This window comes from Babylonia areolata, chromosome 27 (assembly GCF_041734735.1).
Source record: "Babylonia areolata isolate BAREFJ2019XMU chromosome 27, ASM4173473v1, whole genome shotgun sequence".
Lineage (NCBI taxonomy): Eukaryota > Metazoa > Mollusca > Gastropoda > Neogastropoda > Buccinidae > Babylonia > Babylonia areolata.
Window position 1 is genome coordinate 38374397 of NC_134902.1, and position 26244 is coordinate 38400640.

Sequence of the window (26244 nt, forward strand, 5' to 3'; positions counted from 1 at the left end):
CAACTTCCCCACTTCTTTCTGCCTCAGAAGTTGCAACATTTTCTTATAAATATTTCAACGATGATGAAGAGAAAGGTGAAGATGCGGCTGTGGGGGAGTCCATTTAGGTGTCTGACAAGGCTCTGCTCTCATCCTCATCATATGGACATCACAGCAACCAACCAAGCCCAAGGGATACAGACGGCTGCAGTGTTGCTCAAACAACGTACAAAGACACAGTTCTGATGTCCTATAATGATAAGGACAATCTGGGAACTTGTATAATGTTATCAAAAATGGAGCCTGCATTTTCTCCATACTGGGGGGTGGGGGGTGTGGGGGGTGGGGAGAGAGGGGAATCAAGCTCACATGTATAAATGTATCTATGGATGAACTAAAAATGAGTAAGTGACAAAAATTTTGATGACAAGAAAAGTTCCTTTGAACAGAAGAAAACCAAAAAAAACCCACCCATGTGCCTTGCTTTTAAAATGAATGAATAGAGAACCATGAAATACGGGGCAATCTAACCTATTCAACTCCAGAATTAGCCTTGGTAGGCTACCATGCCATACAGATGGCTGTAACTTTCTGCACATAATTTTCTGTCTCTCACTCTCACCATTCAAACAATTTTCTTCACTCATGCAATTCAAAGCAGCAATGTAAACAAATCTGAAATGCATGATTAGGTATGATCTAAAGTTCAAAGAAAAAAAAAGACCAAAAACAAAAAAAAAAAAGACCACAAGTCGATAATAAAGTAACTGGAAAGATAAAGTGCCATTGCTTCACCATTTTCTTAGTGTGTCGTGTTCTGTGTTAGAGTGTAAACGTGGAACCGTTTCACTGATGAAAAAGGGAAATAAATGACTTTTTGCGGTGAACTCAAGTCACTGCCTGCCGGGTATACCGCCATCAAAAATCGCCAAAACACTAGCAGCACTGTATTTTACAAGTTGACATGCAGCCCACAGTTTAACTGTTCCCTTTCTTTACAATTCCTACACAGCTCTTGGATTACTTTACTTTCATTGTACCAGGTTTCTTTAACCATTCGCCTTTCATCAACCTCTTCGCTCGCTGCTCACCACTCAAACGAGATCAGTGTGGCACAAGTTTGAAGGCCAGTTTCTCCCTTGTGTGTACTTATCAAATGGTGGATTCCATTTTGCTGAACAAATAATACAATCCCAAGTCCCAATAATGACCAGTGACCTTAATGACCTGACCTTTTAGCTCATTAACTCAGTGAAGAGATGACCCTTCATTGCTCAACATAGTCAGGGGGTTAAATGTGTGTAGGGATCTATAATACTTTTAATCAAACCAGAACAGGACTCGCCTGTCAAGTTATTCTATATTCTCGCTAATCCAGTTTGTCAAAATTGTTTTCATTGAGCACAAGCAGGGCACAATTGACGGAAATTTTTTTTTTCTATTTTCATAGCTAGAAAAAAAAAAAAAAAAAAAATCTTGAACATCTGCTGCTCAACTTGACAAACCAAAGTGACACCAGCACTACAACAAGTTTTTTCAACAGTGACTTAACAGTATCAGATTAACTCTGCATATCTGGTCAGCGAGTTCATTCTCAACCATCACGCCGACTATTTTTTCAACCACAACGAAAAGAAGTCTTCACTCCACACACATCATCCCGGATATATTTTTGGGGGTGAAACTGTATTTAATTTCCAATTTTCTTTTTTCAAGATGTTTACAGTAACACCATTGAGCAAGCATTAAAAGAAAAAAAAAAAAAAACACCAAAAAAAACAGAGGGACCCTGTCTTTCACTGTCCTCTCACCCAAAGTAAAATGTGAATTCAGCGGAGACTGAAACTGAACATACATCCATGTGGCAAGTGAATAGTATGACAAGTGCACAGCCATCCATAAAAATTCAGCATTGGTCATCAGTCGTTAAAACTACCAACCCCCCAAAAACTGGTTTACCTGCTTCATCTTTTTGCTTTCATAAGTCTTTGTTCTTGGTTTTGTTTTTATCTTCACAGGGGGTGTTGGTGGGGGCGTGGGGGTGGGAATGGTTAAAAAGAGTTCCAATAAAAATCGCACCAGCACACAAAACTGGCTGGCTTTTGGCTGTAAAAGAGACGACATGACTACACCCAGCTTCATCCCAACTGAAATCACAGCTACTGTCAGGGCAGTCTTTACAAGGCACAGCTATACTCAACCAGGTACTCAGGGTATGCTTGGTTGCTGTCAAACACCACAAAGATGTTCGGGTTCTGCTCAGAGTCCACACAGGAATCAAAAGTGGCCCCTGTGGGGTGCCAGGGGTTGAGGGCGGGTGGGCGGCGGTAGCTGCTGTGGCCCTGCACACTCTGGCCCACCAGCACTCGTGACACGAACATGAAGCGTAGACCAGGGGGCGCTGCTATAGCTCTGGGGTCAGGGGACTGGAGCTGGCTGCCATGGGGTGGTGGCATGGGGAGGGAAACGCTGGAGGTCAGGCTGACCGTCGATGGCTGCTGCTGCTGCTGCAGGGGGCCGAACCCCACAGAGGGGGGGGCATGGAGATGCTGAATTTGGTGGTGGTGGAAGTGCTGGTGGTGGTGCTGCAAAGCACCCATGGAAAAGGACAGCTGAAGGCTGGAGGGAGGCGGCAGGAAGGGTGACGGTTGCCCCATCAGTGGGTTGAAGGGCTGATGACTGGCACTGATCATGTGGGGAGGGTGGATGGGGTGTGGGGTCGACAGTGACTGCATGGCACTCGCAAACACAGGGGAAACACCGCCCAGAAAACCGGGAGATGCTCTGACAGGCGCTGTTGGTGCGGCACTGACAGAGGGCTGGTGCGCACCACCGCCGAAACTGGATGACGATGACGGTGGCAAGTTCGAAGTGGCACCAATGCTGTGTGGAGGCGCAGACGAAGACGCAGTCATACATAGATGACAGGTGCAGCCCTGCTGGCCTGAAGGCAGCACCGCGTTCTGTAACTGTGAAAATTCCGCCTGAACTTGGTGTGCACCCATCATGCTTTGAAGGCCAGTAGCAGTCAATAGATGGCTGTGCGAGTCCAACACCTTCAGATTGTCAATCGAATGCCGATAATTATCCGCAGCATTGTTAAGAGACACCACTGCTTGCTTGTGTGAGGAGGTGGAGTTGGGGGGATCCTCAGCGAAGAGGGAGGGGGACAGGGCAGCATGCAAGATCAATGGGTAGTTCGTCATACCGTCTGTCTTGGGGCAGAACTGGTGAGAGTACTTGCTGGTCAGAGCAAAATAGCTCCCTGTGTTAACAAAACAAGTCATAACATTAATGATACTGTACATTCATACTGGGCCCTTTCTAAGAGCTCAGGGCGCTTAACATGAAAGAAAATTACAAATAAATCATTCATGACCACTCTTTCTCAAAACCCCTCCCCTCCCGGGATCCCCCCCCCCTCTTCCTCTCCCACACTTCAAGCATCCAAAGCTGACATGGATGGTGTTGGGGAACAAGGAAGCTGAAAATGCTTATGGATAGGTTTTAAAAAGATGAGTTTTTAGTAATGAGCGAAAAGCAGAGACAGATTCAGATGCATGGATAGGATGAGGAAGGTTGTTCCAGATCTGAGGAGCAGCAAAGAGGAAAGAACGTTCACCCTAGGTTCTTGTATTGACATGAAGTTTCAAAAGGTAACAGTCATAGGAAGACTAGATTACTTGAGTGTAAACACTGATAAAGTCCGAAAGATACGTAGGTTCTGTGGAATGGAAAGCAGAATAGCAGAGACACGCAACTTTGTATTTAATTCTCGCTTCAATGGGGAGCCAATGTAGAAAGCGCAGGTGGGGAGAAATGCGATCAGTATGCGTGACAGATGGGCAGCATTGTTTTGAAGTTTTGGAATTCACTGAAGATTATGTGGACAGCCTATGACAAGAATTACAGTAGCTGATTCATGACAGCACAAAAGCAGAAATAAGAGTTTTAGTAGTTTCAACAGAAAGGTACCAATGGATGGAGTTGATGCAAGAAGTTCACAATTGACTATGTGTATCAGATTTACTGCCTGAGCATGCATGCTGAGGTTTGAGTCAAGAATGACTCCTAAGGTTCCTTGCTGATTTAGAAAACTGAACTGTGGCTTCACCAACCACAACAGAGGCAGAAAAAGTAGATGTGGATGTTCTTGCAGGGGAAATAATCATAGCTTCAGTTTTGTCATAATTTAACTATAGTTTGTTGAATGTTGTCCGGAATTTAACATCCAGAATACAATCCTGCATTGACAGAATAGGACTGTATTTGGTTTGGTCCTGCAAGAAAAAAGAAGAAAAAAAGAAAAAAGAAATTCAGGGACAGCAGTCATTTCCTCTGCTGTTAGGTCATGAACAGGACTATCAGATTAAAAAATATGATTTTTTCACCTATAATTATGTTTGTTTTAAATTGTATTAAACTTCATTGTATTGGATAAATACATTTATATTTCCCGATTTTATTTTAGTTCATTATCTGCTTAATCATCCATCTATCAATTCAATGATGTATCCATTTTGTTTAAGCTTTTTCTTCTCCCTTCCTCAAGGCCTAAGTGCGTTGGGTTATGCTGCTGTTCAGGCATCTGCTTAGCAGATGTGTAGAATAAATGGGTTTGGCCGAATGCAGTGACACCTCCATGAGTAGCTGAAGTGTATTGTATGTAATCTGGTTTTGTTGCAACATATTTCTTCTTGTTGAAACTCGGGCTGGGCTGCTCTTCTTGGGGAGGATGTTTTGCCAAAGTGCCGCGCCAACCTTTTTCTTTTTCACGTCTGCCAGTCTTTCTTTTTCACACTGGATTTTCCCCCACAACTACTTGGGTCAACCCTTTAAATCTAACACTTACCATGACCCACTGGTGCCAACTGATGGGTCGGATTCTTTTCCTGTGCAAAATACTACTCTGCTAAAATGGAGAATTTGAAAAAAGTTTCTGTGGCTCATACCCTATGTTTCTGTTCCAACACTCAGACCTTCTGCCCGCCATCAAATCATATGAATGAATCTCATATCTGGCGTCTTTCCTACTGTATCCAAAACAGCCATGCTGAAACCTCCACTGAAGAAAAATCTGGACCCCCAACGACTTGAAAAAATTACAGACCCATCTCCACTTTGCCATACCTCTTCAAACTTCTTGAATGATTCATGCTCCAACTTTTCTCATTTGACCTTCACTCACTAAGATCAGTCTGCTTATAGGCCTGGGCACTGCACAGAGACAGTGTTCTATGCATTGTAAAGGATTTGTTGAATTCTCTAGACCAAGACAAATTGTTCTATGCATTGTAAATGATTTGTTGAATTCTCTAGACCAAGACAAATTTCTGTTCTAGTTTTGGACTTTTCCTCAGCCTTCGATACAACAGATCATATTCTTTCACGTTTGAATCAAACTTTTGGAATTACAAGCACTGCACTCAACTGGTTTCGATCTTATCTTTCTGACAGAAAAGAAATTGTCCTTGTAAATGGAAACAGATCTGAATCCACTCTTAATTTCGGCATTCCCCAAGGCTCTGTGCTGGGCCCGGTACTTTTCATACTCTGCACCACTCCACTCACACATCTCATCGACACTTCATCTGTCAGTAATTGTACACTGATGATACTCGACTAACATTCTGATTCACCTCCAAATTATGAACAGACTCAACATCTTATTCAAACTCTCCAAGACTGTCACAGAGGTGAAAAATTGGATGACAGAAAACAACAATATTAAGACTGAAGCCCTCAGACTCCATCAGTAGATGCCACTTCCCTGCCTTCTATCTTCCCTGGTGTTCAGTAGCACATGTTCCTATCTAATGCACTAAGGACACCACTTAAGCGAGCCCCAACTGACCACAATAATGGCTTAGTCACAGAGCCAGACTGAGTGAGCATTTCCCCCAGAGTGGAGACCATCACATCCAACGGCAGCCACCATCAATTTGCAGACAGGGAAGACTGACAAGACTTAACCCAACTGCGGAAGCAGAGGGGTATTGTGACTGAGGTCACCATGACAGCACAGCACGAAAGGCCATATAATTTGGGACTTCTTGATATTGAGGAAGGAGGATGATGAAGATGACAGTGCTGCTGTGGAGTCCATCTGGGCCTGGGACGATGTAACAAGGCTGAACTCCACGCTTCCTGTCATGATTTCCCAGCGCCAACCAGGCCCAAGAGATATAGACATTTGCAGTGTTGGTCAGGGTATTTGTGCAACACCAAGAAACGCATCTGAAGTGGACGATACTTGACAATGTGATCCCAGTCTTACCATTTAAGCCGACACACTTAACTCTGGGTAGAAGGCAGAAGCGGGCGATATAATCCAACTCCACTGGAATTCGAACCCGCTTCGTCCCAGCCCTCAGTCTGCGATGCTTGACCACTTTCCCGTAGTGGCTGTTTGGACACTGGATCTGTTACCAGGCCATACCAATGTTATTTCCTTTTCTTAACTGGTCAGCAAATCTCCATGTAGTCCTGTACTGCTCAATAGTTTGGCGCACTTGTTCAATGGTGGTGTGATCAGTGTACCTGATGTTTAGTGTCTTTCCATAAAACCCCTTTCAATGGTGGTGTGATCAGTGTACCTGATGTTTAGTGTCTTGCCATAAAACCCCTTTCAATGGTGGTGTCAGTGTATCTGATGTTTAGTGTCTTGCCATAAAACCCCTTTCAATGGTGGTGTGATCAGTGTATCTGATGTTTAGTGTCTTGCCATAAAACCCCTTTCAATGGTGGTGTGATCAGTGTATCTGATGTTTAGCGTCTTGCCATAACACCCCTTTCAATGGTGGTGTGATCAGTGTATCTGATGTTTAGTGTCTTGCCATAACACCCCTTTCAATGGTGGTGTGATCAGTGTATCTGTTTAGTGCCTTTCCATAAAACCCCTTTCAATGGTGGTGTGATCAGTGTACCTGATGTTTAGTGTCTTGCCATAAAACCCCTTTCAATGGTGGTGTCAGTGTATCTGATGTTTAGCGTCTTGCCATAAAACCCCTTTCAATGGTGGTGTGATCAGTGTATCTGATGTTTAGTGTCTTGCCATAAAACCCCTTTCAATGGTGGTGTGATCAGTGTATCTGATGTTTAGTGTCTTGCCATAAACCCCTTTCAATGGTGGTGTGATCAGTGTATCTGATGTTTAGTGTCTTGCCATAAAACCCCTTTCAATGGTGGTGTGATCAGTGTACCTGATGTTTAGTGTCTTGCCATAAAACCCCTTTCAATGGTGGTGTGATCAGTGTACCTGACGTTTAGTGTCTTTCCATAAAACCCCTTATGGTGGTGTGATCAGTCTACCTGATTAGCGTCTTGCCATAACACCCCTTTCAATGGACTGAATTCTTTCCACATAGGCTGTGAGGGTCAACTCTGGCATAAATACTGGAATACAGAAGTGCATGCAGGGTTAAGTATGTGTATATGGTATAGTATGTGTAACTAAAAGTTCTCAAAGTGCTTTACAAGCTCCCTCCACACGCTGTGTCCTGTAAACACAACTCTCCCTCCTATTCCACCCAATACACAAAAACAAAACAAAAGCCAAAAAACAAACAAAAAAAAAACCCCATGAAGTGAAGAGTCCCATTTACCTCACCCATACCTGCTGTGACTTTCACCCCCCACCCCCTTCCCTCTCCTTACCCATACTTGGTGTGACTGGTCTGTAACTCTTCTCCACCACCCCCACCCCTACCCTCTCTACCCATACCTGCTGTGACTGGGTCTGTAACCCTCTTCACCCCCCCACCCCTACCCTCTCTACCCATACCTAGTGTGACTGGGTCTGTAACCCTCTTCACCCCACCCCCACCCCTACCCTCTCTACCCATACCTGGTGTGACTGGGTCTGTAACCCTCTTCACCCCACCCCCCACCCCTACCCTCTCTACCCATACCTGGTGTGACTGGGTCTATAACCCTCTTCACCCCCCACCCCTACCCTCTCTACCCATACCTGGTGTGACTGGGTCTGTAACCCTCTTCACCCCACCCCCCACCCCTACCCTCTCTACCCATACCTGGTGTGACTGGGTCTGTAACCCTCTTCACCCCACCCCCCACCCCTACCCTCTCTACCCATACCTGGTGTGACTGGGTCTGTAACCCTCTTCACCCCACCCCACCCCTACCCTCTCTACCCATACCTGGTGTGACTGGGTCTATAACCCTCTTCACCCCACCCTCCACCCTCTCTACCCATACCTGGTGTGACTGGGTGTGTAACCCTCTTCACCCACCCCACCCCTACCCTCTCTACCCATACCTGGTGTGACTGGGTCTGTAACTCTCTTCACCCCCCCCCCCACCCCTACCCTCTCTACCCATACCTGGTGTGACTGGGTCTGTAACTCTCCACCCCCCCCCCCCACCCCTACCCTCTCTACCCATACCTGATGTGACTGGGTCTGTAACCCTCTTCACCCCCACCCCCCACCCTCTCTACCCATACCTGGTGTGACTGGGTCTGTAACTCTCTCCACCCCCCACCCCTACCCTCTCTACCCATACCTGGTGTGACTGGGTCTGTAACCCTCTTCACCCCAGCCCACCCCAGCCCCCACCCCTACCCTCTCTACCCATACCTAGTGTGACTGGGTCTGTAACCCTCTTCACCCCACCCCTACCCTCTCTACCCATACCTGGTGTGACTGGGTCTGTAACCCTCTTCACCCCCCACCCCTACCCTCTCTACCCATACCTGGTGTGACTGGGTCTGTAACCCTCTTCACCCCAGCCCACCCCAGCCCCCACCCCTACCCTCTCTACCCATACCTGGTGTGACTGGGTCTGTAACCCTCTTCACCCCACCCCACCCCCACCCTCTCTACCCATACCTGGTGTGACTGGGTCTGTAACCCTCTTCACCCCACCCCCCACCCCTACCCTCTCTACCCATACCTGGTGTGACTGGGTCTGTAACCCTCTTCACCCCACCCCACCCCTACCCTCTCTACCCATATCTGGTGTGACTGGGTCTGTAACCCTCTTCACCCCACCCCACGCCCCACCCCTACCCGCTCTACCCATACCTGGTGTGACTGGGTCTATAACCCTCTTCACCCCACCCCCCACCCCTACCCTCTCTACCCATACCTGGTGTGACTGGGTCTGTAACTCTCTCCACCCCCCACCCCCTCTACCCATACCTGGTGTGACTGGGTCTGTAACCCTCTTCACCCCACCCCCCACCCTCTCTACCCATACCTGCTGTGACTGGGTCTGTAACCCTCTTCACCCCAGCCCACCCCAGCCCCCACCCATACCCTCTCTACCCATACCTGGTGTGACTGGGTCTGTAACCCTCTTCACCCCACCCCCCACCCCTACCCTCTCTACCCATACCTGGTGTGACTGGGTCTATAACCCTCTTCACCCCACCCCCCACCCCTACCCTCTCTACCCATACCTGGTGTGACTGGGTCTATAACCCTCTTCACCCAACCCCCCACCCCTACCCTCTCTAGCCATACCTGGTGTGACTGGGTCTGTAACCCTCTTCACCCCACCCCACCCCTACCCTCTCTACCCTTACCTGGTGTGACTGGGTCTGTAACCCTCTTCACCCCACCCCCCACCCCTACCCTCTCTACCCATACCTGGTGTGACTGGGTCTGTAACCCTCTTCACCCCACCCCACCCCTACCCTCTCTACCCATACCTGGTGTGACTGGGTCTGTAACCCTCTTCACCCCACCCCCCACCCTCTCTACCCATACCTGGTGTGACTGGGTCTGTAACCCTCTTCACCCCACCCCACCCCTACCCTCTCTACCCATATCTGGTGTGACTGGGTCTGTAACCCTCTTCACCCCACCCCACCCCCCCACCCCTACCCTCTACGCATACCTGGTGTGACAGGGTCTATAACCCTCTTCACCCCACCCCCCACCCCTACCCTCTCTACCCATACCTGGTGTGACTGGGTCTGTAACTCTCTCCACCCCCCACCCCCTCTACCCATACCTGGTGTGACTGGGTCTGTAACCCTCTTCACCCCACCCCCCACCCCCTCTACCCATACCTGGTGTGACTGGTCTATAACCCTCTTCACCCCCCCACCCCTACCCTCTCTACCCATACCTGGTGTGACTGGGTCTGTAACTCTCTCCACCCCCCACCCCCTCTACCCATACCTGGTGTGACTGGGTCTGTAACCCTCTTCACCCCACCCCCCACCCCCTCTACCCATACCTGGTGTGACTGGGTCTGTAACCCTCTTCACCCCCCCACCCCTACCCTCTCTACCCATACCTGGTGTGACTGGGTCTGTAACCCTCTTCACCCCACCCCCCACCCCTACCCTCTCTACCCATACCTGGTGTGACTGGGTCTGTAACTCTTCACCCCACCCCTACCCTCTCTACCCATACCTGGTGTGACTGGGTCTGTAACTCTTCACCCCACCCCCCACCCCTACCCTCTCTACCCATACCTGGTGTGACTGGGTCTGTAACCCTCTTCACCCCACCCCCCACCCCTACCCTCTCTACCCATACCTGGTGTGACTGGGTCTATAACCCTCTTCACCCCCCACCCCTACCCTCTCTACCCATACCTGGTGTGACTGGGTCTATAACCCTCTTCACCCCCCCACCCCTACCCTCTCTACCCATACCTGGTGTGACTGGGTCTATAACCCTCTTCACCCCCCCCACCCCTACCCTCTCTACCCATACCTGGTGTGACTGGGTCTGTAACCCTCTTCACCCCACCCCCAACCCCTACCCTCTCTACCCATACCTGGTGTGACTGGGTCTGTAACCCTCTTCACCCCACCCCCCACCCCTACCCTCTCTACCCATACCTGGTGTGACTGGGTCTGTAACCCTCTTCACCCCACCCCCCACCCTCTCTACCCATACCTGGTGTGACTGGGTCTGCAACCCTCTTCATTACCCCCCACCCCTACCCTCTCTACCCATACCTGGTGTGACTGGGTGTGTAACCCTCTTCACCCCCCACCCCTACCCTCTCTACCCATACCTGGTGTGACTGGGTGTGTAACCCTCTTCACCCCACACCCCACCCCTACCCTCTCTACCCATACCTGGTGTGACTGGGTCTATAACCCTCTTCACCCCCCACCCCTACCCTCTCTACCCATACCTGGTGTGACTGGGTCTGTAACCCTCTTCACCCCACCCCCCACCCCTACCCTCTCTACCCATACCTGGTGTGACTGGGTCTGTAACCCTCTTCACCCCCCACCCCTACCCTCTCTACCCATACCTGGTGTGACTGGGTCTGTAACCCTCTTCACCCCACCCCCCACCCCTACCCTCTCTACCCATACCTGGTGTGACTGGGTCTGTAACCCCCTTCACCCACCCCACCCCTACCCTCTCTACCCATACCTGCTGTGACTGGGTCTGTAACCCTCTTCACCCCACCCCCCACCCCTACCCTCTCTACCCATACCTGGTGTGACTGGGTCTGTAACCCTCTTCACCCCACCCCACCCCTACCCTCTCTACCCATATCTGGTGTGACTGGGTCTGTAACCCTCTTCACCCCACCCCCCACCCCTACCCTCTCTACCCATACCTGGTGTGACTGGGTCTATAACCCTCTTCACCCCACCCCCCACCCCTACCCTCTCTACCCATACCTGGTGTGACTGGGTCTGTAACCCTCTCCACCCCACCCCCCACCCCCTCTACCCATACCTGGTGTGACTGGGTCTGTAACCCTCTTCACCCCACCCCTACCCTCTCTACCCATACCTGGTGTGACTGGGTCTGTAACCCTCTTCACCCCACCCCCCACCCCTACCCTCTCTACCCATACCTGGTGTGACTGGGTCTGTAACTCTCTCCACCCCCCATCCCCTTCCCTCTTTAAAAGAAAATAAAAAACCCTAAAAAAAAAAACAACTAGCAACCCTCCAAAGAAAGAAACCAACAAAAAAAAAAACAAACAAAAACAAAAAAACACCCTTCAAAACTTTAAACCACCCTAATTTCCACAAGCAACATTCACATTAACCACTTCTATGCCAGAGAATTTTGTAAAAAAAAAAAAGAAAAGAAAAAGTGCTCTCCCCTTTAAGGAATTTTCAGGATTCAGGGGAAAAAAAAAAAAAAAAAAAAAAAAAAAAGGTACAAAAATTATGGAAGATACAGAAAGGACTTAAACATTTTAAATTTTACGAAGGAAAATGAAGTAGATCCTGAATCTGGGCTTTTCCCCAATTAGTTTAATTGTAGTTAACTGTTCAGGCATTTGAAACTGAAGATTTCTGTGCAACAAAAAAGTCTATCAACCCAGAATGGCATCCATAATCTAAATAGCAAAACACACCTAGAAATAGCATGCCTGTCACATACCTGTAGAAGTAAAGGTTCCAGTATGAGGAGTGTCATAGCCGGGGATGGTAGTGGGGGATCAGCTCCCATCACCTATAAAGTGCTCCCATAAGGCATGCGTCTCAAATAGCCTCTGACAACCAAGCCAAACTCCTGGCCTGCCTGTGTGGCTTTGCCTCTAAGCCCGGCGGAACTGCTTTTACTGACAGGAGAAGGGGCGAAAGACAGGTCTCTTGCGCCTCAAAACCAGATGCTTCGGGCAGATGGAGCTCGTCAGCCTGGAAGGGCAATCCAGCTAGGGGAAGGAAAACCCTGACTCCAAACCTCCGCTGCCTTGCAGCACACCTGGTCATGGGAAAGGCTTCAGGAATAAACCCTGAGGAAAAATTCAGAGTTGAAGCCCCCAAGGCGGTTGGACGTCGCAATGACATTCTTCCGGCAGCTCCTGCAGCCAAGCTGGTGCCGAACGTATTGCTCTGGGTTCCTTCGGACTACATCGGCGAGGCTGAGAGGGATTCTGAAGACTGGGCAACCCAGGATCTCCATAAACTTCGCCCAGGTTCACACCCTGGAGAGGTCACTTCAGTGCCACTGTCCCCAGTGACAGGAACATGGGCAGAAATTATGAGTTATATGCTAGGACTTATTAGCGTAGGTCCAGGCGCTATGGGCTGCCACCGACAGTGGGAGGAACCATCTGAGTCCCACTGGTCAGCTACTGCCTGCTCCAAGCTGGGCAGCCCCCAGCCAAACAGGTGCTGACCCGCTACAGTCTGCCTGCTTCAATGGGTGCTTGGAGCTCGGGAAAAGACCGACAAGCAGACTGAAACCCTGCACCAGGCAAAAACAGAAACAAACTACCCATCTTGCATCTAGCAAGCTGGAATGTCAGGACAATGTGTCCTGGCTTCTCAAATTATTTACAAGAACTCAATGATTCCAGGAAAACAGCCATCACTGACCGTGAGCTCACAAGGCTCAACATGACATTACCGCACTACAGGAAACAAGACTTCCATTAAGCGGCAGCCTTAGGGAACAAAACTACACCTTCTGGCAGGGAACCTGAAGAGCCAAGACTGCATGGTGTTGGATTCGCTATGAGGAACTCTGTGGAACCGCCATACAGTGGCACAGCCCGCATCCTCACCCTCCGCCTGTCAACCTCCGAAGGCCCAGTGAACCTTCTGACCATCTATGCTCCCACACTGTTCTGCGGAGACTAAGGACCAGTTCTCTGAGGAGCCCCGAGTGGGTTCTGACCATGACTCCTGGCCCAGCTGCACTGGCCACTTCAGTATTGGCAAGCTGAACGAGAATGGGTAGAGGCTCCTAGAGCTTTGCTCCAACCACAACCTCTGCATAACAAACACGTTCTCCACCAAGCCACACTTCCAAACTTCCCGGCGACACCCCAGATCCCGCCACTGGCACCACCTGGACCTCATGACTTGAAGACCCTCGCTGAACTGCGCACTCATACGTAGTTTTCACAGTGCTGACTGAGACACCAACCACTCCTTGACTGGCTGCAAAGTGCGCTTATAATCAAAACGGATCAACCACTCAAAACAGTCTGCCTCACAACATTACCAGAAGTTGCAGAACAGCAATGCCAGACCTATGCGACCGCTTCGCCAATTTCTTTGAGGATGCCCTCAAATACTGCCCTGCCGGCAGTGCTGAAGAGAGATGGAACCACATTGGTGACACCATCTACAACTCAGCCACAGATGCCTTCAGCAAAAGTGGCAGAATCCAGATTGGTTCGAAGCCAGCATTGCTGTTCTGGAACCAGCAATAGACCAAAAGAGTGGCGCTCATCAATCAAAGGAGAGCCTTCTAAGAAGACACTTGCCACACTCAAGGCCAGAAACAAGAAACGGATCACCAGATGCAGTGCCAACGACTGCTGGCTGAACCTCTGTCAGAACATTCAACTTTCCACCGACTGTGGCAACATCTGTGGCAAGTACGATGGCATGAAAAAAGCCTTCAGCCCATGCGTAAACAAGATCGTGCCACTGAAGTCAGCTTCTGGCACTATTATAACAGACTGGAGCAAGCGGGTAGAGAGACGGGTGGAACACTACCAGGAGCTCGATTCAAGAGAATATTGTTGCAGACACAGCAGTGGAGAGCACCCCCAACCTCCCTGTCGTGGAAGAACTCGACACCCCACCCTCTGAAGAGGGACTCAGCAGGGCCATCGACTCCCTCACCTGTGGCAAAGCTCTAGGAAAAGATGGCGTCCCACCTAAAGTCATCAAGGCTGGAAAAAGGACCATGCTACTCCACCACCTACACCAGCTGCTACTGCAGAAGGACCGTGAAGGCATGTGTCCAGAGGAGCGAGGAGAAGAGAGAACAGCACTGGGAAGAGGGAAGAGCACAGACGGCAGAATCAGTACCCTCTGAGCCAGGTACCACTTTCACCTGTGACAACTAAAACAGAACCTGCTGATCTTGAATCAGACTGCACAGCCATAGCAGGCGCTGCAACTCAGCCTGACTGAACCACGTGCAGAGTTCCATTGCCTCCGAGACAGACGGATGCCAACAGCAACAGTAAAAGAAAAGACAGGTTATAACATATGAAAACAAATCATAACTAGTGTAGACATATGTAAATAACTGTCCTCAAAATCACAAACGGTTAACATAAGTAAATCACGTTCTCAGAAACTGAGCAGCAAAGCTTTTTGACAGCTAAGAGCTTCCCCCAGTTAGAAGGTAATGTTCACTCCCTCCAGGTTGCACCTGGGCCAATTAAAGTGTCTGCTATATATCCAGCTTGCCTAGTCTTCAAACAAGTCAAACCATCTGATTCAGTGAAAAACAGAGCGTTAAAACAAAAAACATGTGCTTCACATCCCAGTGCACTTTCAACCTTGCATTTCATGAAAAGCGTTGGTGATTGTCTATTTCCGGCAGTATGCACTGAAATAGTTCACTGACATCCAACTGCCACGCCCACTTCCACACCCTCTAGCTGGCATTCTACCTACCTTTTGTTTTACAATTATGTTATATTCTTGCTGTTAAATAGCGACAACAACAATAATAATTTTAACAATGTTTTGTTGTTCCTGCTGCTGCTGCTTGTGTTACAGTTCTTTTCCTTCTTATTCTAATTTTTTCCCCCTTGCAATGAAGGTTATATTAGTCCAGAAAACATGTAATTATACTGAATCCCAGAAAAGATCATCATTGTCATAAATATGGAAAAAAAGCAACAGCAAAAACCACACCATGCAATCAGTTTCCATCAAAAGTCAATGAAGCATTGTACAGTAGTTTACGAAGCATACACAAAAACATTGGCTAGATCACTTCACATAAGTTATATCATTCATTTTTGCAAGGGATTTTTCTTTTGCATACACCCTCTCCCCACCACACACACGCATTCAACCTATCATCTTACATCAGTCCCCTCCCTCTCCTCTCCCTCTTCCAACGACTTGCTGCACATATACTGTCAGTCACAGCCATTTGTTCAAAAATGCTGTCTTGATTATCAGACTGAAATAGCACCAAACTGGCTGTCAGTTTCATCACTGTTGTCATTCACCTTCACATTCAAACCAATCAGATCCTTGTCCATTGTAGCTATCCATAATTATAAGCACAGCTTGCAAAATCATGTAAACCCACTGACGGGGACCAGTTTCTTTACTGGACAAAGTTTTCAATGCCTTTTTATTGCATATGATGCAACCCCCTTCCACGGGGTCCATTGAGCAAATTATTGAGATAGGGGTCTTAAACCAGATCTATACTCATTTCAACAGTTTTTATAATTTTGACACAAACTATTTAGAGTTTATGCTCACTGAACCGAACTCCAATGAAGGAAAAAAACCCAGAACATACGCAGGACATCAGTGGACGTCTTATACTACAGGCACTTAACTGGTTAAGTTAGTCATCCCCCTTTACCTTCTCCAAACCGGATACGGCTGCACAGACGCTTGTCGAAGCCTTTCCGGCAGATGCCGTCAACATTATGCATTCCTGTTCCGTGGAACAGCCACTTCTCCTCCACCTCTCTGCCATCGTGTTCCATCCTCATCTCTTCCTGCTTCCTGTCAGCACCAAGGGCAACAACCACAACACATCAGCTCCACCATTATGTAATATATATATATAAATATGTGTGTGTGCAAAATGTTTCTATAATTTCCAAAAGTACCATGCCAGCATAATGTTTGGACCAGTTTAATTCTGTTCAGTGTTCTTGTGCATATGCAGGAAAAAGATCAAATGCACTTTAACCAGTTCAACACCAGAGAATTTTGTAAAAACATGCGCTCCCCCCTTGACCTGGGAATTGAGGATTTTTTTTGGGGGAAAAAAAAAAAAATCCAGTACAAAAACTATGTGAGAAAGAAAAAAGTAAATGTTTTTGTCACCTGCTCAAAAAAGCTATCTGACTGGGTAGACAGACTGAATTAGCATCAAATGGGCTGTCACTTTCACTGTCATTGTCATTCACCATTATGTTCAAACCAGTCAGATCCATCGTTATAGCTGTCCCAAGGTCATAAGTACATCTAGCAAAACTGTCCAAACCCCCCTGACTGGGACTATTCTCTTTTCTGGACAAAGTTTTTGACGCCTTTGTTTTTTCGCATATGATGAAATGCTCTTTCCACTCCCATTCCACATAATCCAGTTAGCAAATAATTATCAAAGAAGGGGTCTTCTACCTGATGTATGCTCAATATAGTATTTTTATAATTCAGACACTAACTGTTCAGTCTACTTATGTGCACTGAACCAAACTCCTGATGAAAAAATCAGAACATATGTAGGATGTCACTGGATGTCGAAGGTATGATGACAACATTTTTGCAAGGCGTCAGCCGACATAGGCATTCAACTGGTTAAAGATAATGTTACCACTATCTATGCCAGTATGTGGAAGCTGGGTTACAGAAACATGAATATACTCTGAAAACAAAGTATGGCTGCTCAAATTATGAAATAAAAACTGTCAAACATAAGTGTGCTTGCTTGCTCCTATCTTGATCTGATCTCTGCTTTACTGATCAAAAGAGTCACTCTTGCAAAACATCAATAAGATGCCCATGAATGTGGAAAAAATCTCAGATAAGACTCTCCACACATGAACAGAATGGAAGAGAATGCAACTGTTTTGAACACCGATTTGATCTTTGACATTAGGCAACTCCTTTAGGTGGCATGCCCCATGATGCGGATTGTTAGTTATGGTGAAACCTACATGTATTGAACTTTTTTTTTTTGAAGCCATCCAATTTGAATCAAGAATGACAGGAAAATTAAAAGCTAAATAACTGTCACTGTATTCCAAAACATTTCACAATATGCAGGTGATGCTATAGTGTAAATATACCTCTTTATTTCCTGGCTCAAAACAAGTTCGATTTCTTTTTTCCACAATGTTCACCGACTTGAACTGCAGAGAGTTTCAGTTTCAGTTTCAGTAGCTCAAGGAGGCGTCACTGCGTTCGGACAAATCCATATACGCTACACCACATCTGCCAAGCAGATGCCTGACCAGCAGCGTAACCCAACGCGCTTAGTCAGGCCTTGGAGAAAAAAAAAAAAAAAAAAAAAGAAAAAAAAAAGGTGAATAAATGATAGATAAGCTTACACAAATAAATAAATAAATAAATAATAACTAAGATGTAAAACATTAAGACACACATTCACATATACACCCACACATGCATAACAGATATGCACCGAACACGCAGTTTCACAGATATGAAAGCACAGTCAAATACATATAAACGTACATGAGCTCCAGCACACACACACACCACACACATTACCCTGCACCTCCTCTACCCCCCTCCTCCACACACTCATTTCTAGTCTACTTATCACAGCTTCCACGGCACACACACACACACACACACACACACACACACGCACAAACAGATGAACACTTACTTGTACAAGCGCACACACATATGCCCATATCTCCACACACATATGTACAAAGATTATATATATATATATATATATATATATATATATATATATATATATATATATACGTTCCAATATCCTGTTGCTCCCACAGTGTAGGCATGCATACATTCACATACCTCATCCTCTACCCCACCTCCCTCCGCACCCCCACCTTCCCCTCACACACACACACACACACACACACACGTGCACAGAACTCTACTGACACTTAAGTTGTGTACACTTACACTCTTGCGCATGCACAAACGCACTCAAAAATACAGACCCACACATGCACACAAACACACACATAAAAGAAAGAAAGGTAACCATAAAATTTTGATTTTTCAGACTTTGAAACTGCAACTGCCATTGTTCTGCAGGAGACTGACAAGAGATATCTACAAAAGCCATAATTTCAGTTTATTTTATGAAAACTAATAAATGAAGCGACATCAATGGGTCAAATCAAAATTGTATGTGTCAATGCCCGTAACCGACAAAACTAATGCCCTGTCAATGTTATACATCAAATACACACACCAAAATGAACAGGTCTATACTCACAGTACATAGTGCTTCCATAGGAAGGAACTTTGGATGCGGAAGATGCGAAACACACGCACATCTAGTAAAGACAGGGACGATGTAAAGTGCTTCAGAACAGAGTCGTACTCACGACTGTTGGGCGCCAGATCCACTGCAATAATAGGCTGAAAATCACCATCAGCATAAGTCAAGGACTCCCATTTTTTTTCTCCCCCATGTATGTATGTATGAATGTATGTATGTGCATGCATGTTTAAACGCAACATTTTTTTTCACACACACACATCCATTTATCTATACAATAAAAGACAATACACAATAACAGTCACACATACATTAAAATGTGAAAATCAATACTTCTAAACAAAATAGATCAACAATAACCATTAAGTGTGGTGGGTGTTATCGTTTCAACAAAGTTCCTGCAGACCACTGATATGATTACGGACTTAGTTCTTGATTTGCTAATCCTCCTAGGGATTATTATTTATATATATATATATATATATATATACATATACACACACACACACACACACACACACAAATGTAAATTAGATAAATGCCTGCAAAACATTCCTTCATTTGAAAATTATATTCCCTCAAGATATAATAATAGAACATAATGCTATGGTTGCACGCGAAACATACAGCTTCAAAACAAAGTGGTGACCTTACCTAATTTTGGAAACAATATATAAGATCATTTGTTTTTTCAATTTTTCAGTAAAAGCTAAGCAAATTATAAAGTATTTGAATGTGTGAAATAATGTGCAAATTGTGAACTGTTTGCAAAAAAACAGAAAATTATTCAACATGAGCAAAAATAAATCTTAAATCAAGCAATGTTGGTGAAGTACGTATGTTATGTTGAAATACAAATGATATATTTTGGGTGAAATGGATGTTTCTAACTGATGAATATTTCAATGATTTATCATTTCATGCATGTTCACGTTTTGTCCACATTGTTCCCCCTCCCCTTCCCAATTATGTATTCATAATATATGTGTTGCTTTTTTTTTAATTACTTAATTTTTTTTAGCATTGTTTTCATCCAAATTGCTTTCCATGTATGTATTTACGTAAACTTCCATGCGTTACCAAATTGGAAAAAAAAAAATCTAAAAAAAAAAAAAAAAAAAAAAAGCTCCAAGATCACTCACCCTATCCAACACCATTTTCTTCCAGTGGTCTGGAAAGTCTCCGACTCTCCCTTCCTGCCCGCCTTTCATGTCCTTGGCTGAACCATCAGCAGCCAACCTCCCTCCACTGATACCCTCCTCATCTTCCACCTCCATGGCTTCCATCATATTAGTCGCTTTTCCAAACTCAGAATTCTGGTATACAAAAGTGCCGTTCATAAATCTGGAAAAAAAACCCAAAACAAAACAAAAAAAAAAAACAAACAAAAAAAACCCGTATAAAAAGTGAGCATGACATGACTGAGAAGTTTCAGCTTCAAGGAGTTAATGGGCGACAACATTAAAAAAAAAAAAAAAGAAAAGAAAAAAAGCAGATGCTTCAACAGTCAACGCCCTGGTCTTAATTTGTCAGGTTTGTGGCGGGCAGTGCCAATCATTAAAAAAAACAAACAACCCATATCAAATATAATAAAAACATACCAATTTAAATATTGAAACAGAAGAATTAAATACACATAATAAATTTATATATATATATATATATATATATATATATATAATATATATATATATATATATATATATATATATATACACACACACACATACATACAACAAAGTATTAAAGTAAACAAACTGAGAAAAGGTAAATCACTAAATGAAAAAAAAAAAAAAAAAAGGCTTTGAAAAGCTTTCAAGTCAACTGACAAAGACAGACTCAGTTTGTCCACATCTTCCCCCCACCCCCTCCCTGCTGCTGAGTCTGATATTTTGTGTGTTTCGCCATTTTCAGTTGCCACGATTCGCAACGTCAGAATTCGCAATATATCCACAAATTTTCCTCTCAAGATGGAATGAGTAGTGACTTCACAAGGCGAGGACATTCACACCGTCAGCCACACAGTGGAGGGGAAGAAATGTGGACATGTCAGCATTCCTTTCCTTCACTGCCATGGACTCTAGGTGACACACATGTCTCCGTTAGTTTGCTACATGTCTGATATATTCATTGTTGTTGGTCTCAAAACAAATATCACAGCCATTATTGATCCTGTGAGTGTGAACCACCACCAAATAAAGGATTTAGGTAATTTTTAAAAAAAATTCTTAATGTAGAGATCATGGATCAAAGTAGTGCTCAGCAAATGACGGGCTGGAGCTGTGCCGGTCAGGCTTTATCCCCGGGGAGCGCTTCGCTTCGCAGTTTCAGTAGCTCAAGGAGGCGTCGCTTCGCAGTGACAGAATAATCAAAATGTGATTGTTGTCACAACACGGAAAGGGAGGATCCATTTCTCACGTTTGAAAGTATGCTGCAAACAAAGGATCCAAGAGTTCAAAACAAGCCCGAGACAAAGACTGGGAGAAAAGTGACCGGATCACTCACCAATTTTCTGCCAACACGGTCAACAACCGTAGAGAAAGACCACAAAACTTTTCGTGTTTACTTCCGCAGCGGCGGAAGTTGTTTTCGCGGAAGTTGTGTAATGTCTCAGGGAGGTTCAGAGTAATCTTATCTTGACATGAAAGACGGCTTGTCCCCTTTTCAAACAATTTTTAGAAGCGTTCATTCGACGTGACCGAGCAGCTGCCAGTGAGCACGGCACCACACACTCGTTTATTACCCCTCTTATTGCCCCCGAATGTGAGTGGGATACCATAAAAGACTGACACAGACGATAGGAGTGATCACTGATCAGTTGTCAACACAGGTAACTCAGTGATACGTGACTTTGAAAAAGATAAAATTCCAAAATACAATTATAGAAAATATGACTGGACCAAATTTGAAACCATACTTTCACGCATATCGGTGACGTTCGCGTCAAAAATGCCGTTGACACTGGCTGCTCATTCGCTACTGAAATTCATGGAAGCAGTTTTGTCAGCTGATCTGCGTCAGCAGTGAAATCAGACAAACATTCCGACGGACAACTGACCGTGTGGTGGAACGCACAATGTAAAGAAGCTAAAAAGCTAAAAACCTTGCATTTAGAGGCGGTATTGCTGATAAAGACATAAGTCAGTCTTAAATGATAACATGTGTTTGAAATAGTTCAAAGTTTAATTTGGAGCCCAACTGGCTTTGTTGTAATTCCACTGGTTGACTATTTTATTTCGTTTATACAGGGAAAGTAGTGATGGTGGGTGGAGGTGGAGGTGGGAGCGTGGGGTACTGTAGGGGTTTTGGGGGGGAGGGAAGGGCACTGTATATTGTCACGATTTTTGGATTCCATGAACTCTCCCGTGTGTAACCGATCTTTGCGATACTGTGCAGTTTACTTGCATTCCATCCTTTTACAAACCTGCCCAAACCATCTGACAGCAGGTTGAGCTCCAAACGACCTGAGCTAATACGACATCCCCACCTCAGTGCACGACACGCTACAGGCAGATGACGTTCTTCCCGAGGACCATACCAGAATGGAACAAGTTGCCTCAGGAGGTTGTGACGGTTGAGTCACTGGACTGCTTCAAGTCCAGGCTGGCCTCCGATCCCATCTCTAGAACCTCAGTGGACTGAACAACCCCCCCCCCCCCCCCCGGGCCCCTCCCCATCACCCCCAACCCTCCCCCTTTCCCTCCTGACCACCGTTCCCCACATCCCCCTGCCCCCCTCCCCCTGCCACCCCTCCCAGTTACTTTTCTACTCCTGTCCCCCCCGCTCCCCCAATCCCCCCATCCACGGCTCCTGCAGAGGTTTGGCATCATGTCGGTGCACGCTGAACGTGCCTGCAGAGGTTTGGCATCATGTCGGTGCACGCTGAACGTGCACTGCCGGGCTCAGTGGCCAGGTCACCAAACATTTTTTTTTTTTAATCCTCACAACAGCGCAATCTTAGGCAATCTCCCCAAACTACGACAGAATCAGTAAAATGATGTTGGCCGTACAAGGGAAGAAGAAGTTCGTCATCAAGTTATTCGGTCGCCGGTTAGTTTGCAAGACAGTGCCGTGAACAGCCGCAGTGTTTAATCATCGTGACAGGACCTAATGTTCGCTCTACCCCCCCCCCCCCCCCCCGCCCCCCGCCCCCAACAATCTATTGTGTTAATCGTTTCCATTGTCATAGAACGACGAACGGTTAGATTCGCTTTCGGACACTTGTTGAGTCAGGGGAAATAAGGCATAGTCTCCGGAGCGCCATAGTATTCACCCGATTATTTCCCTTTACTTGAATCGTCTCCGGAGGGGGGGACAGTCTCGTTCTTGAAACAAATTTGCCAGAGGACACCACGTATGTCCCATGGGTTCTTTTTCAGTGCGCGGCCTCGGTTTATCGTCTTTTCTGAATAAACTAGATGCTCAGTTTGATTTCCCAGTCAAGCATTGGAGGAAGGATTTGACCGGGATTCGAACACAGACCCTCACTCACGGACACTAGTGGCACAGACGTATCTAAACCATTATGCCACCCTCCTAAATAGAATATGTGAGGTTATATTAGATATTTAAGTAGTACAACAGAAGCTACTGTTACGAAATTTTTATATAGCGCTGTAATTCAAGCATGAGCAAGCTCTGAGCGCTGTACAATCCAGTACCTAAAGTGAAACAAGCATATAAAAAGTAGTAGAAACGTAAATCATTATAAAAACACAATGCACAAAACCCACAAACACTCAATACTACAACTGTTACACTCCAACACACACACACGATTAAACGGGTGAGATAATAGCAATGTTCACTTAAAATACATACATGTAAAAAGGAGCATAACTAATTGTAATTTGCATGCCACAGATATTGTAAAAATTGTAAAATAAAGTTTTGGATAGAAAAGATAAGTGGTAAAACTCGGCAGTCATTCTCCCTTTCGAACCACACCACCATTATCCATCTGTCCACCCCCATTCTAGTCACCCATCACACATTGCCATGAGCCTGGGACAACAGCACTATTTGAATTATGACAAGTATTTTTTTTTTTTTTTAAAGAGTTAAGTTTTAAGATTTGCTTTTAATGCAAACGAGTTGTTTGAGACCAATAGGCAGAGAATTCCAAGATGTTGGGCCGCAGACGGAAAATGACCTTTCCACAGGAAAACAAATGGTGACTGCTGGACCTTTTAAAACGAAGTTAAAAGGGTAAAAATGGTTTAAAATCAAAGGTACCTTATGGTTTAAAATCTAGCTATGGGCACACGCATGGGCCCGTCATACGATAATCTCTTCATGGGATATATAGAGTCCCAGATCTTTACCTTATTCCCAGGACGCAAGCCAGATATGTACAAGAGATTCATAGATGACTGTTTTGGAAATCTCCACCCTCCCCAAACCTGAACTGCTGAATTTCATCCAATATGTCACTTCCACCCATCTCTCAAATTCACTTAGATATCAGACACGTCTCTCCCCTTCCTAGATATCAACATTAGTATCCAGCCTGACTCCCAGTCCCTCCATACCACAGTATATTACAAACCCACAGACTCATTCCTACTTACTGTACTCTTCCAGCCACCCCCCGCCCCAATATAAAAAATAGCATACCCTACTCCCAATATCTACGGCTCCGTCGACTTTGCAGCAGTGATAATGACTTCAGAGAGGCAACTACTTTGAGCACTTCAGAGCAAGAGGTTATCCAGCAAACCTGTTACAACAAGCCCTCCAGCGAGCACAGTCCATCCCTAGACCCCTATCCCTTATCCCCAAAGATACCAGTACCTCTGATGCAGATAACCGTCGTGTCTTCACCCTGACCTACCATCCACACAACCTTCCTTCCACACAACATTCTGTACCAAAACTTCAATATCCTACAAGATGACCCAGCACTTAAGAAGATCTTCAGACAACCCCCAATGACTGCATGTAAAAGAGTCAAGAACATTGGAGACCACTTAGTACGATCTGCCTTCCACCCTACATACCCTTCAACCCCACCAGGCAACTCCATATACAATAAACCCAAATGCAAAACTTGTACATTCATCAACCCAATCACAGTAGTTCAGGGCCCTTCAGGTAATAAATTCCACATCACTTTAATTGCCAAACCCCAAATGTTTATGCCCCATTCTGCAGCCTCTGCCTCAAAATATATATAGGTGAGATTTACAGAACCCTCAACGACCGCTTCAATAAAAGACACTTGCTAGAAAAGACACCCCAGTAGGAAACCGACTCAGGCAACACAACCTTTCGCATATATCAGTGGCAGTACTTGGTGCAACAGCCGTGCTGACTGCCTACACAGGAAATTTATGGAAAGCCAGATCATCTCCCGCTTTGGCACAGTGCAACCTCATGGAATCAATGTCAGAGTGACACAGGTTGTGGTCCCTTTCCCCTCCCAATCCCCCCTCCCCACAGACAACCCCCCCCCCGCCCCCTCACCCCCCTCCTCAGTTCCCACCCACCCTCTCCTTGCACCCCACCCTCATCTCCCCCCCTCCTCTCCTCCAACAACAGTGAGCAGCAGAAGTTTCCAGCCATTGAGATGTACTCACCCTCTTCAATACAGGCTGCCGAGACCTGTCAACACTTCTTCACCTCTTCACTTGACAAAGAGTTTATGACTCGAAACGTCGTTTTCATCTTCATCTGAAGGTACCTTTGATTTCAAACCATTTTAAAAATTATTTTAACTTCTTTCCACAGGAATTAAGTATCGGGAAACAGTTAGCTGGGAAGAGTCAAGAGATCTGAATGTTCTGTTTGGCAAGTACGGGTTAACAAGCTCAGAAAGATGGTATGGTATCACAATTTTGGCACTGAAAGCATAGACAGGCAACTTTATATTCAATTCTGGCTTAAACAGGCAACCAATGAAGTGTCCGCAGGAGAGCAGTAGCACTCTCCACTTTAATGACGAGTCGAGCTGCACTATTCTGTATTTTCTGGAGCTTGTAGAGTTTCTTTGTGAAGGCCAGCTAAGAGAATTACAATAATCTAGGTGGGATAAAATGAAGGCAACAGCAAGTTTGTTGGCAGCATCAACAGACAGGAAGGGGCGGATTTATCTTACGAAGCTGAAAGTAAAGAACTTTACACAGGTGATAAGTTAGATAAACAGATGAAATGAAGCATCTTTTTCAGTAAACCGTAGCCTTTGAATCTTATGCTTTTGTGTGTTAAATCATTTTTTTCTTCTTCCTTTTAAGTTATTGCGTGTGTGTCAATGTTTATTGTGAAGCGCTTTGAGCTCCCTTTCAGGGAGGAAAGCGCTCAACAAGTATTCATTACGCCTTTTCTGTCTGTATTTCGTTACTAAACGTTCCCAAAGCAGGCAGGCCCTGGGATACTCACTTCATCGACATTTGTCACGCAAGCAGTTACT

At 45.7% G+C, this 26244-nt stretch overlaps 1 protein-coding gene across 1 annotated transcript; it reads right to left on the reverse strand.

Moving 5' to 3' along the window:
• Positions 1 to 1640: 1640 nt before the first annotated feature.
• Positions 1641 to 21472, reverse strand: LOC143301318 (uncharacterized). Its single transcript, XM_076615525.1, has 5 exons — positions 21342 to 21472; positions 19979 to 20180; positions 18831 to 18976; positions 16242 to 16387; positions 1641 to 3244 (listed from the first exon to the last, which is right to left on the reverse strand). Exons 2-5 carry the CDS (start codon positions 20174 to 20176, stop codon positions 2157 to 2159), a joined length of 1578 nt encoding a protein of 525 aa, XP_076471640.1. The 5' UTR covers positions 20177 to 20180; positions 21342 to 21472; the 3' UTR covers positions 1641 to 2156.
• Positions 21473 to 26244: the final 4772 nt, after the last annotated feature.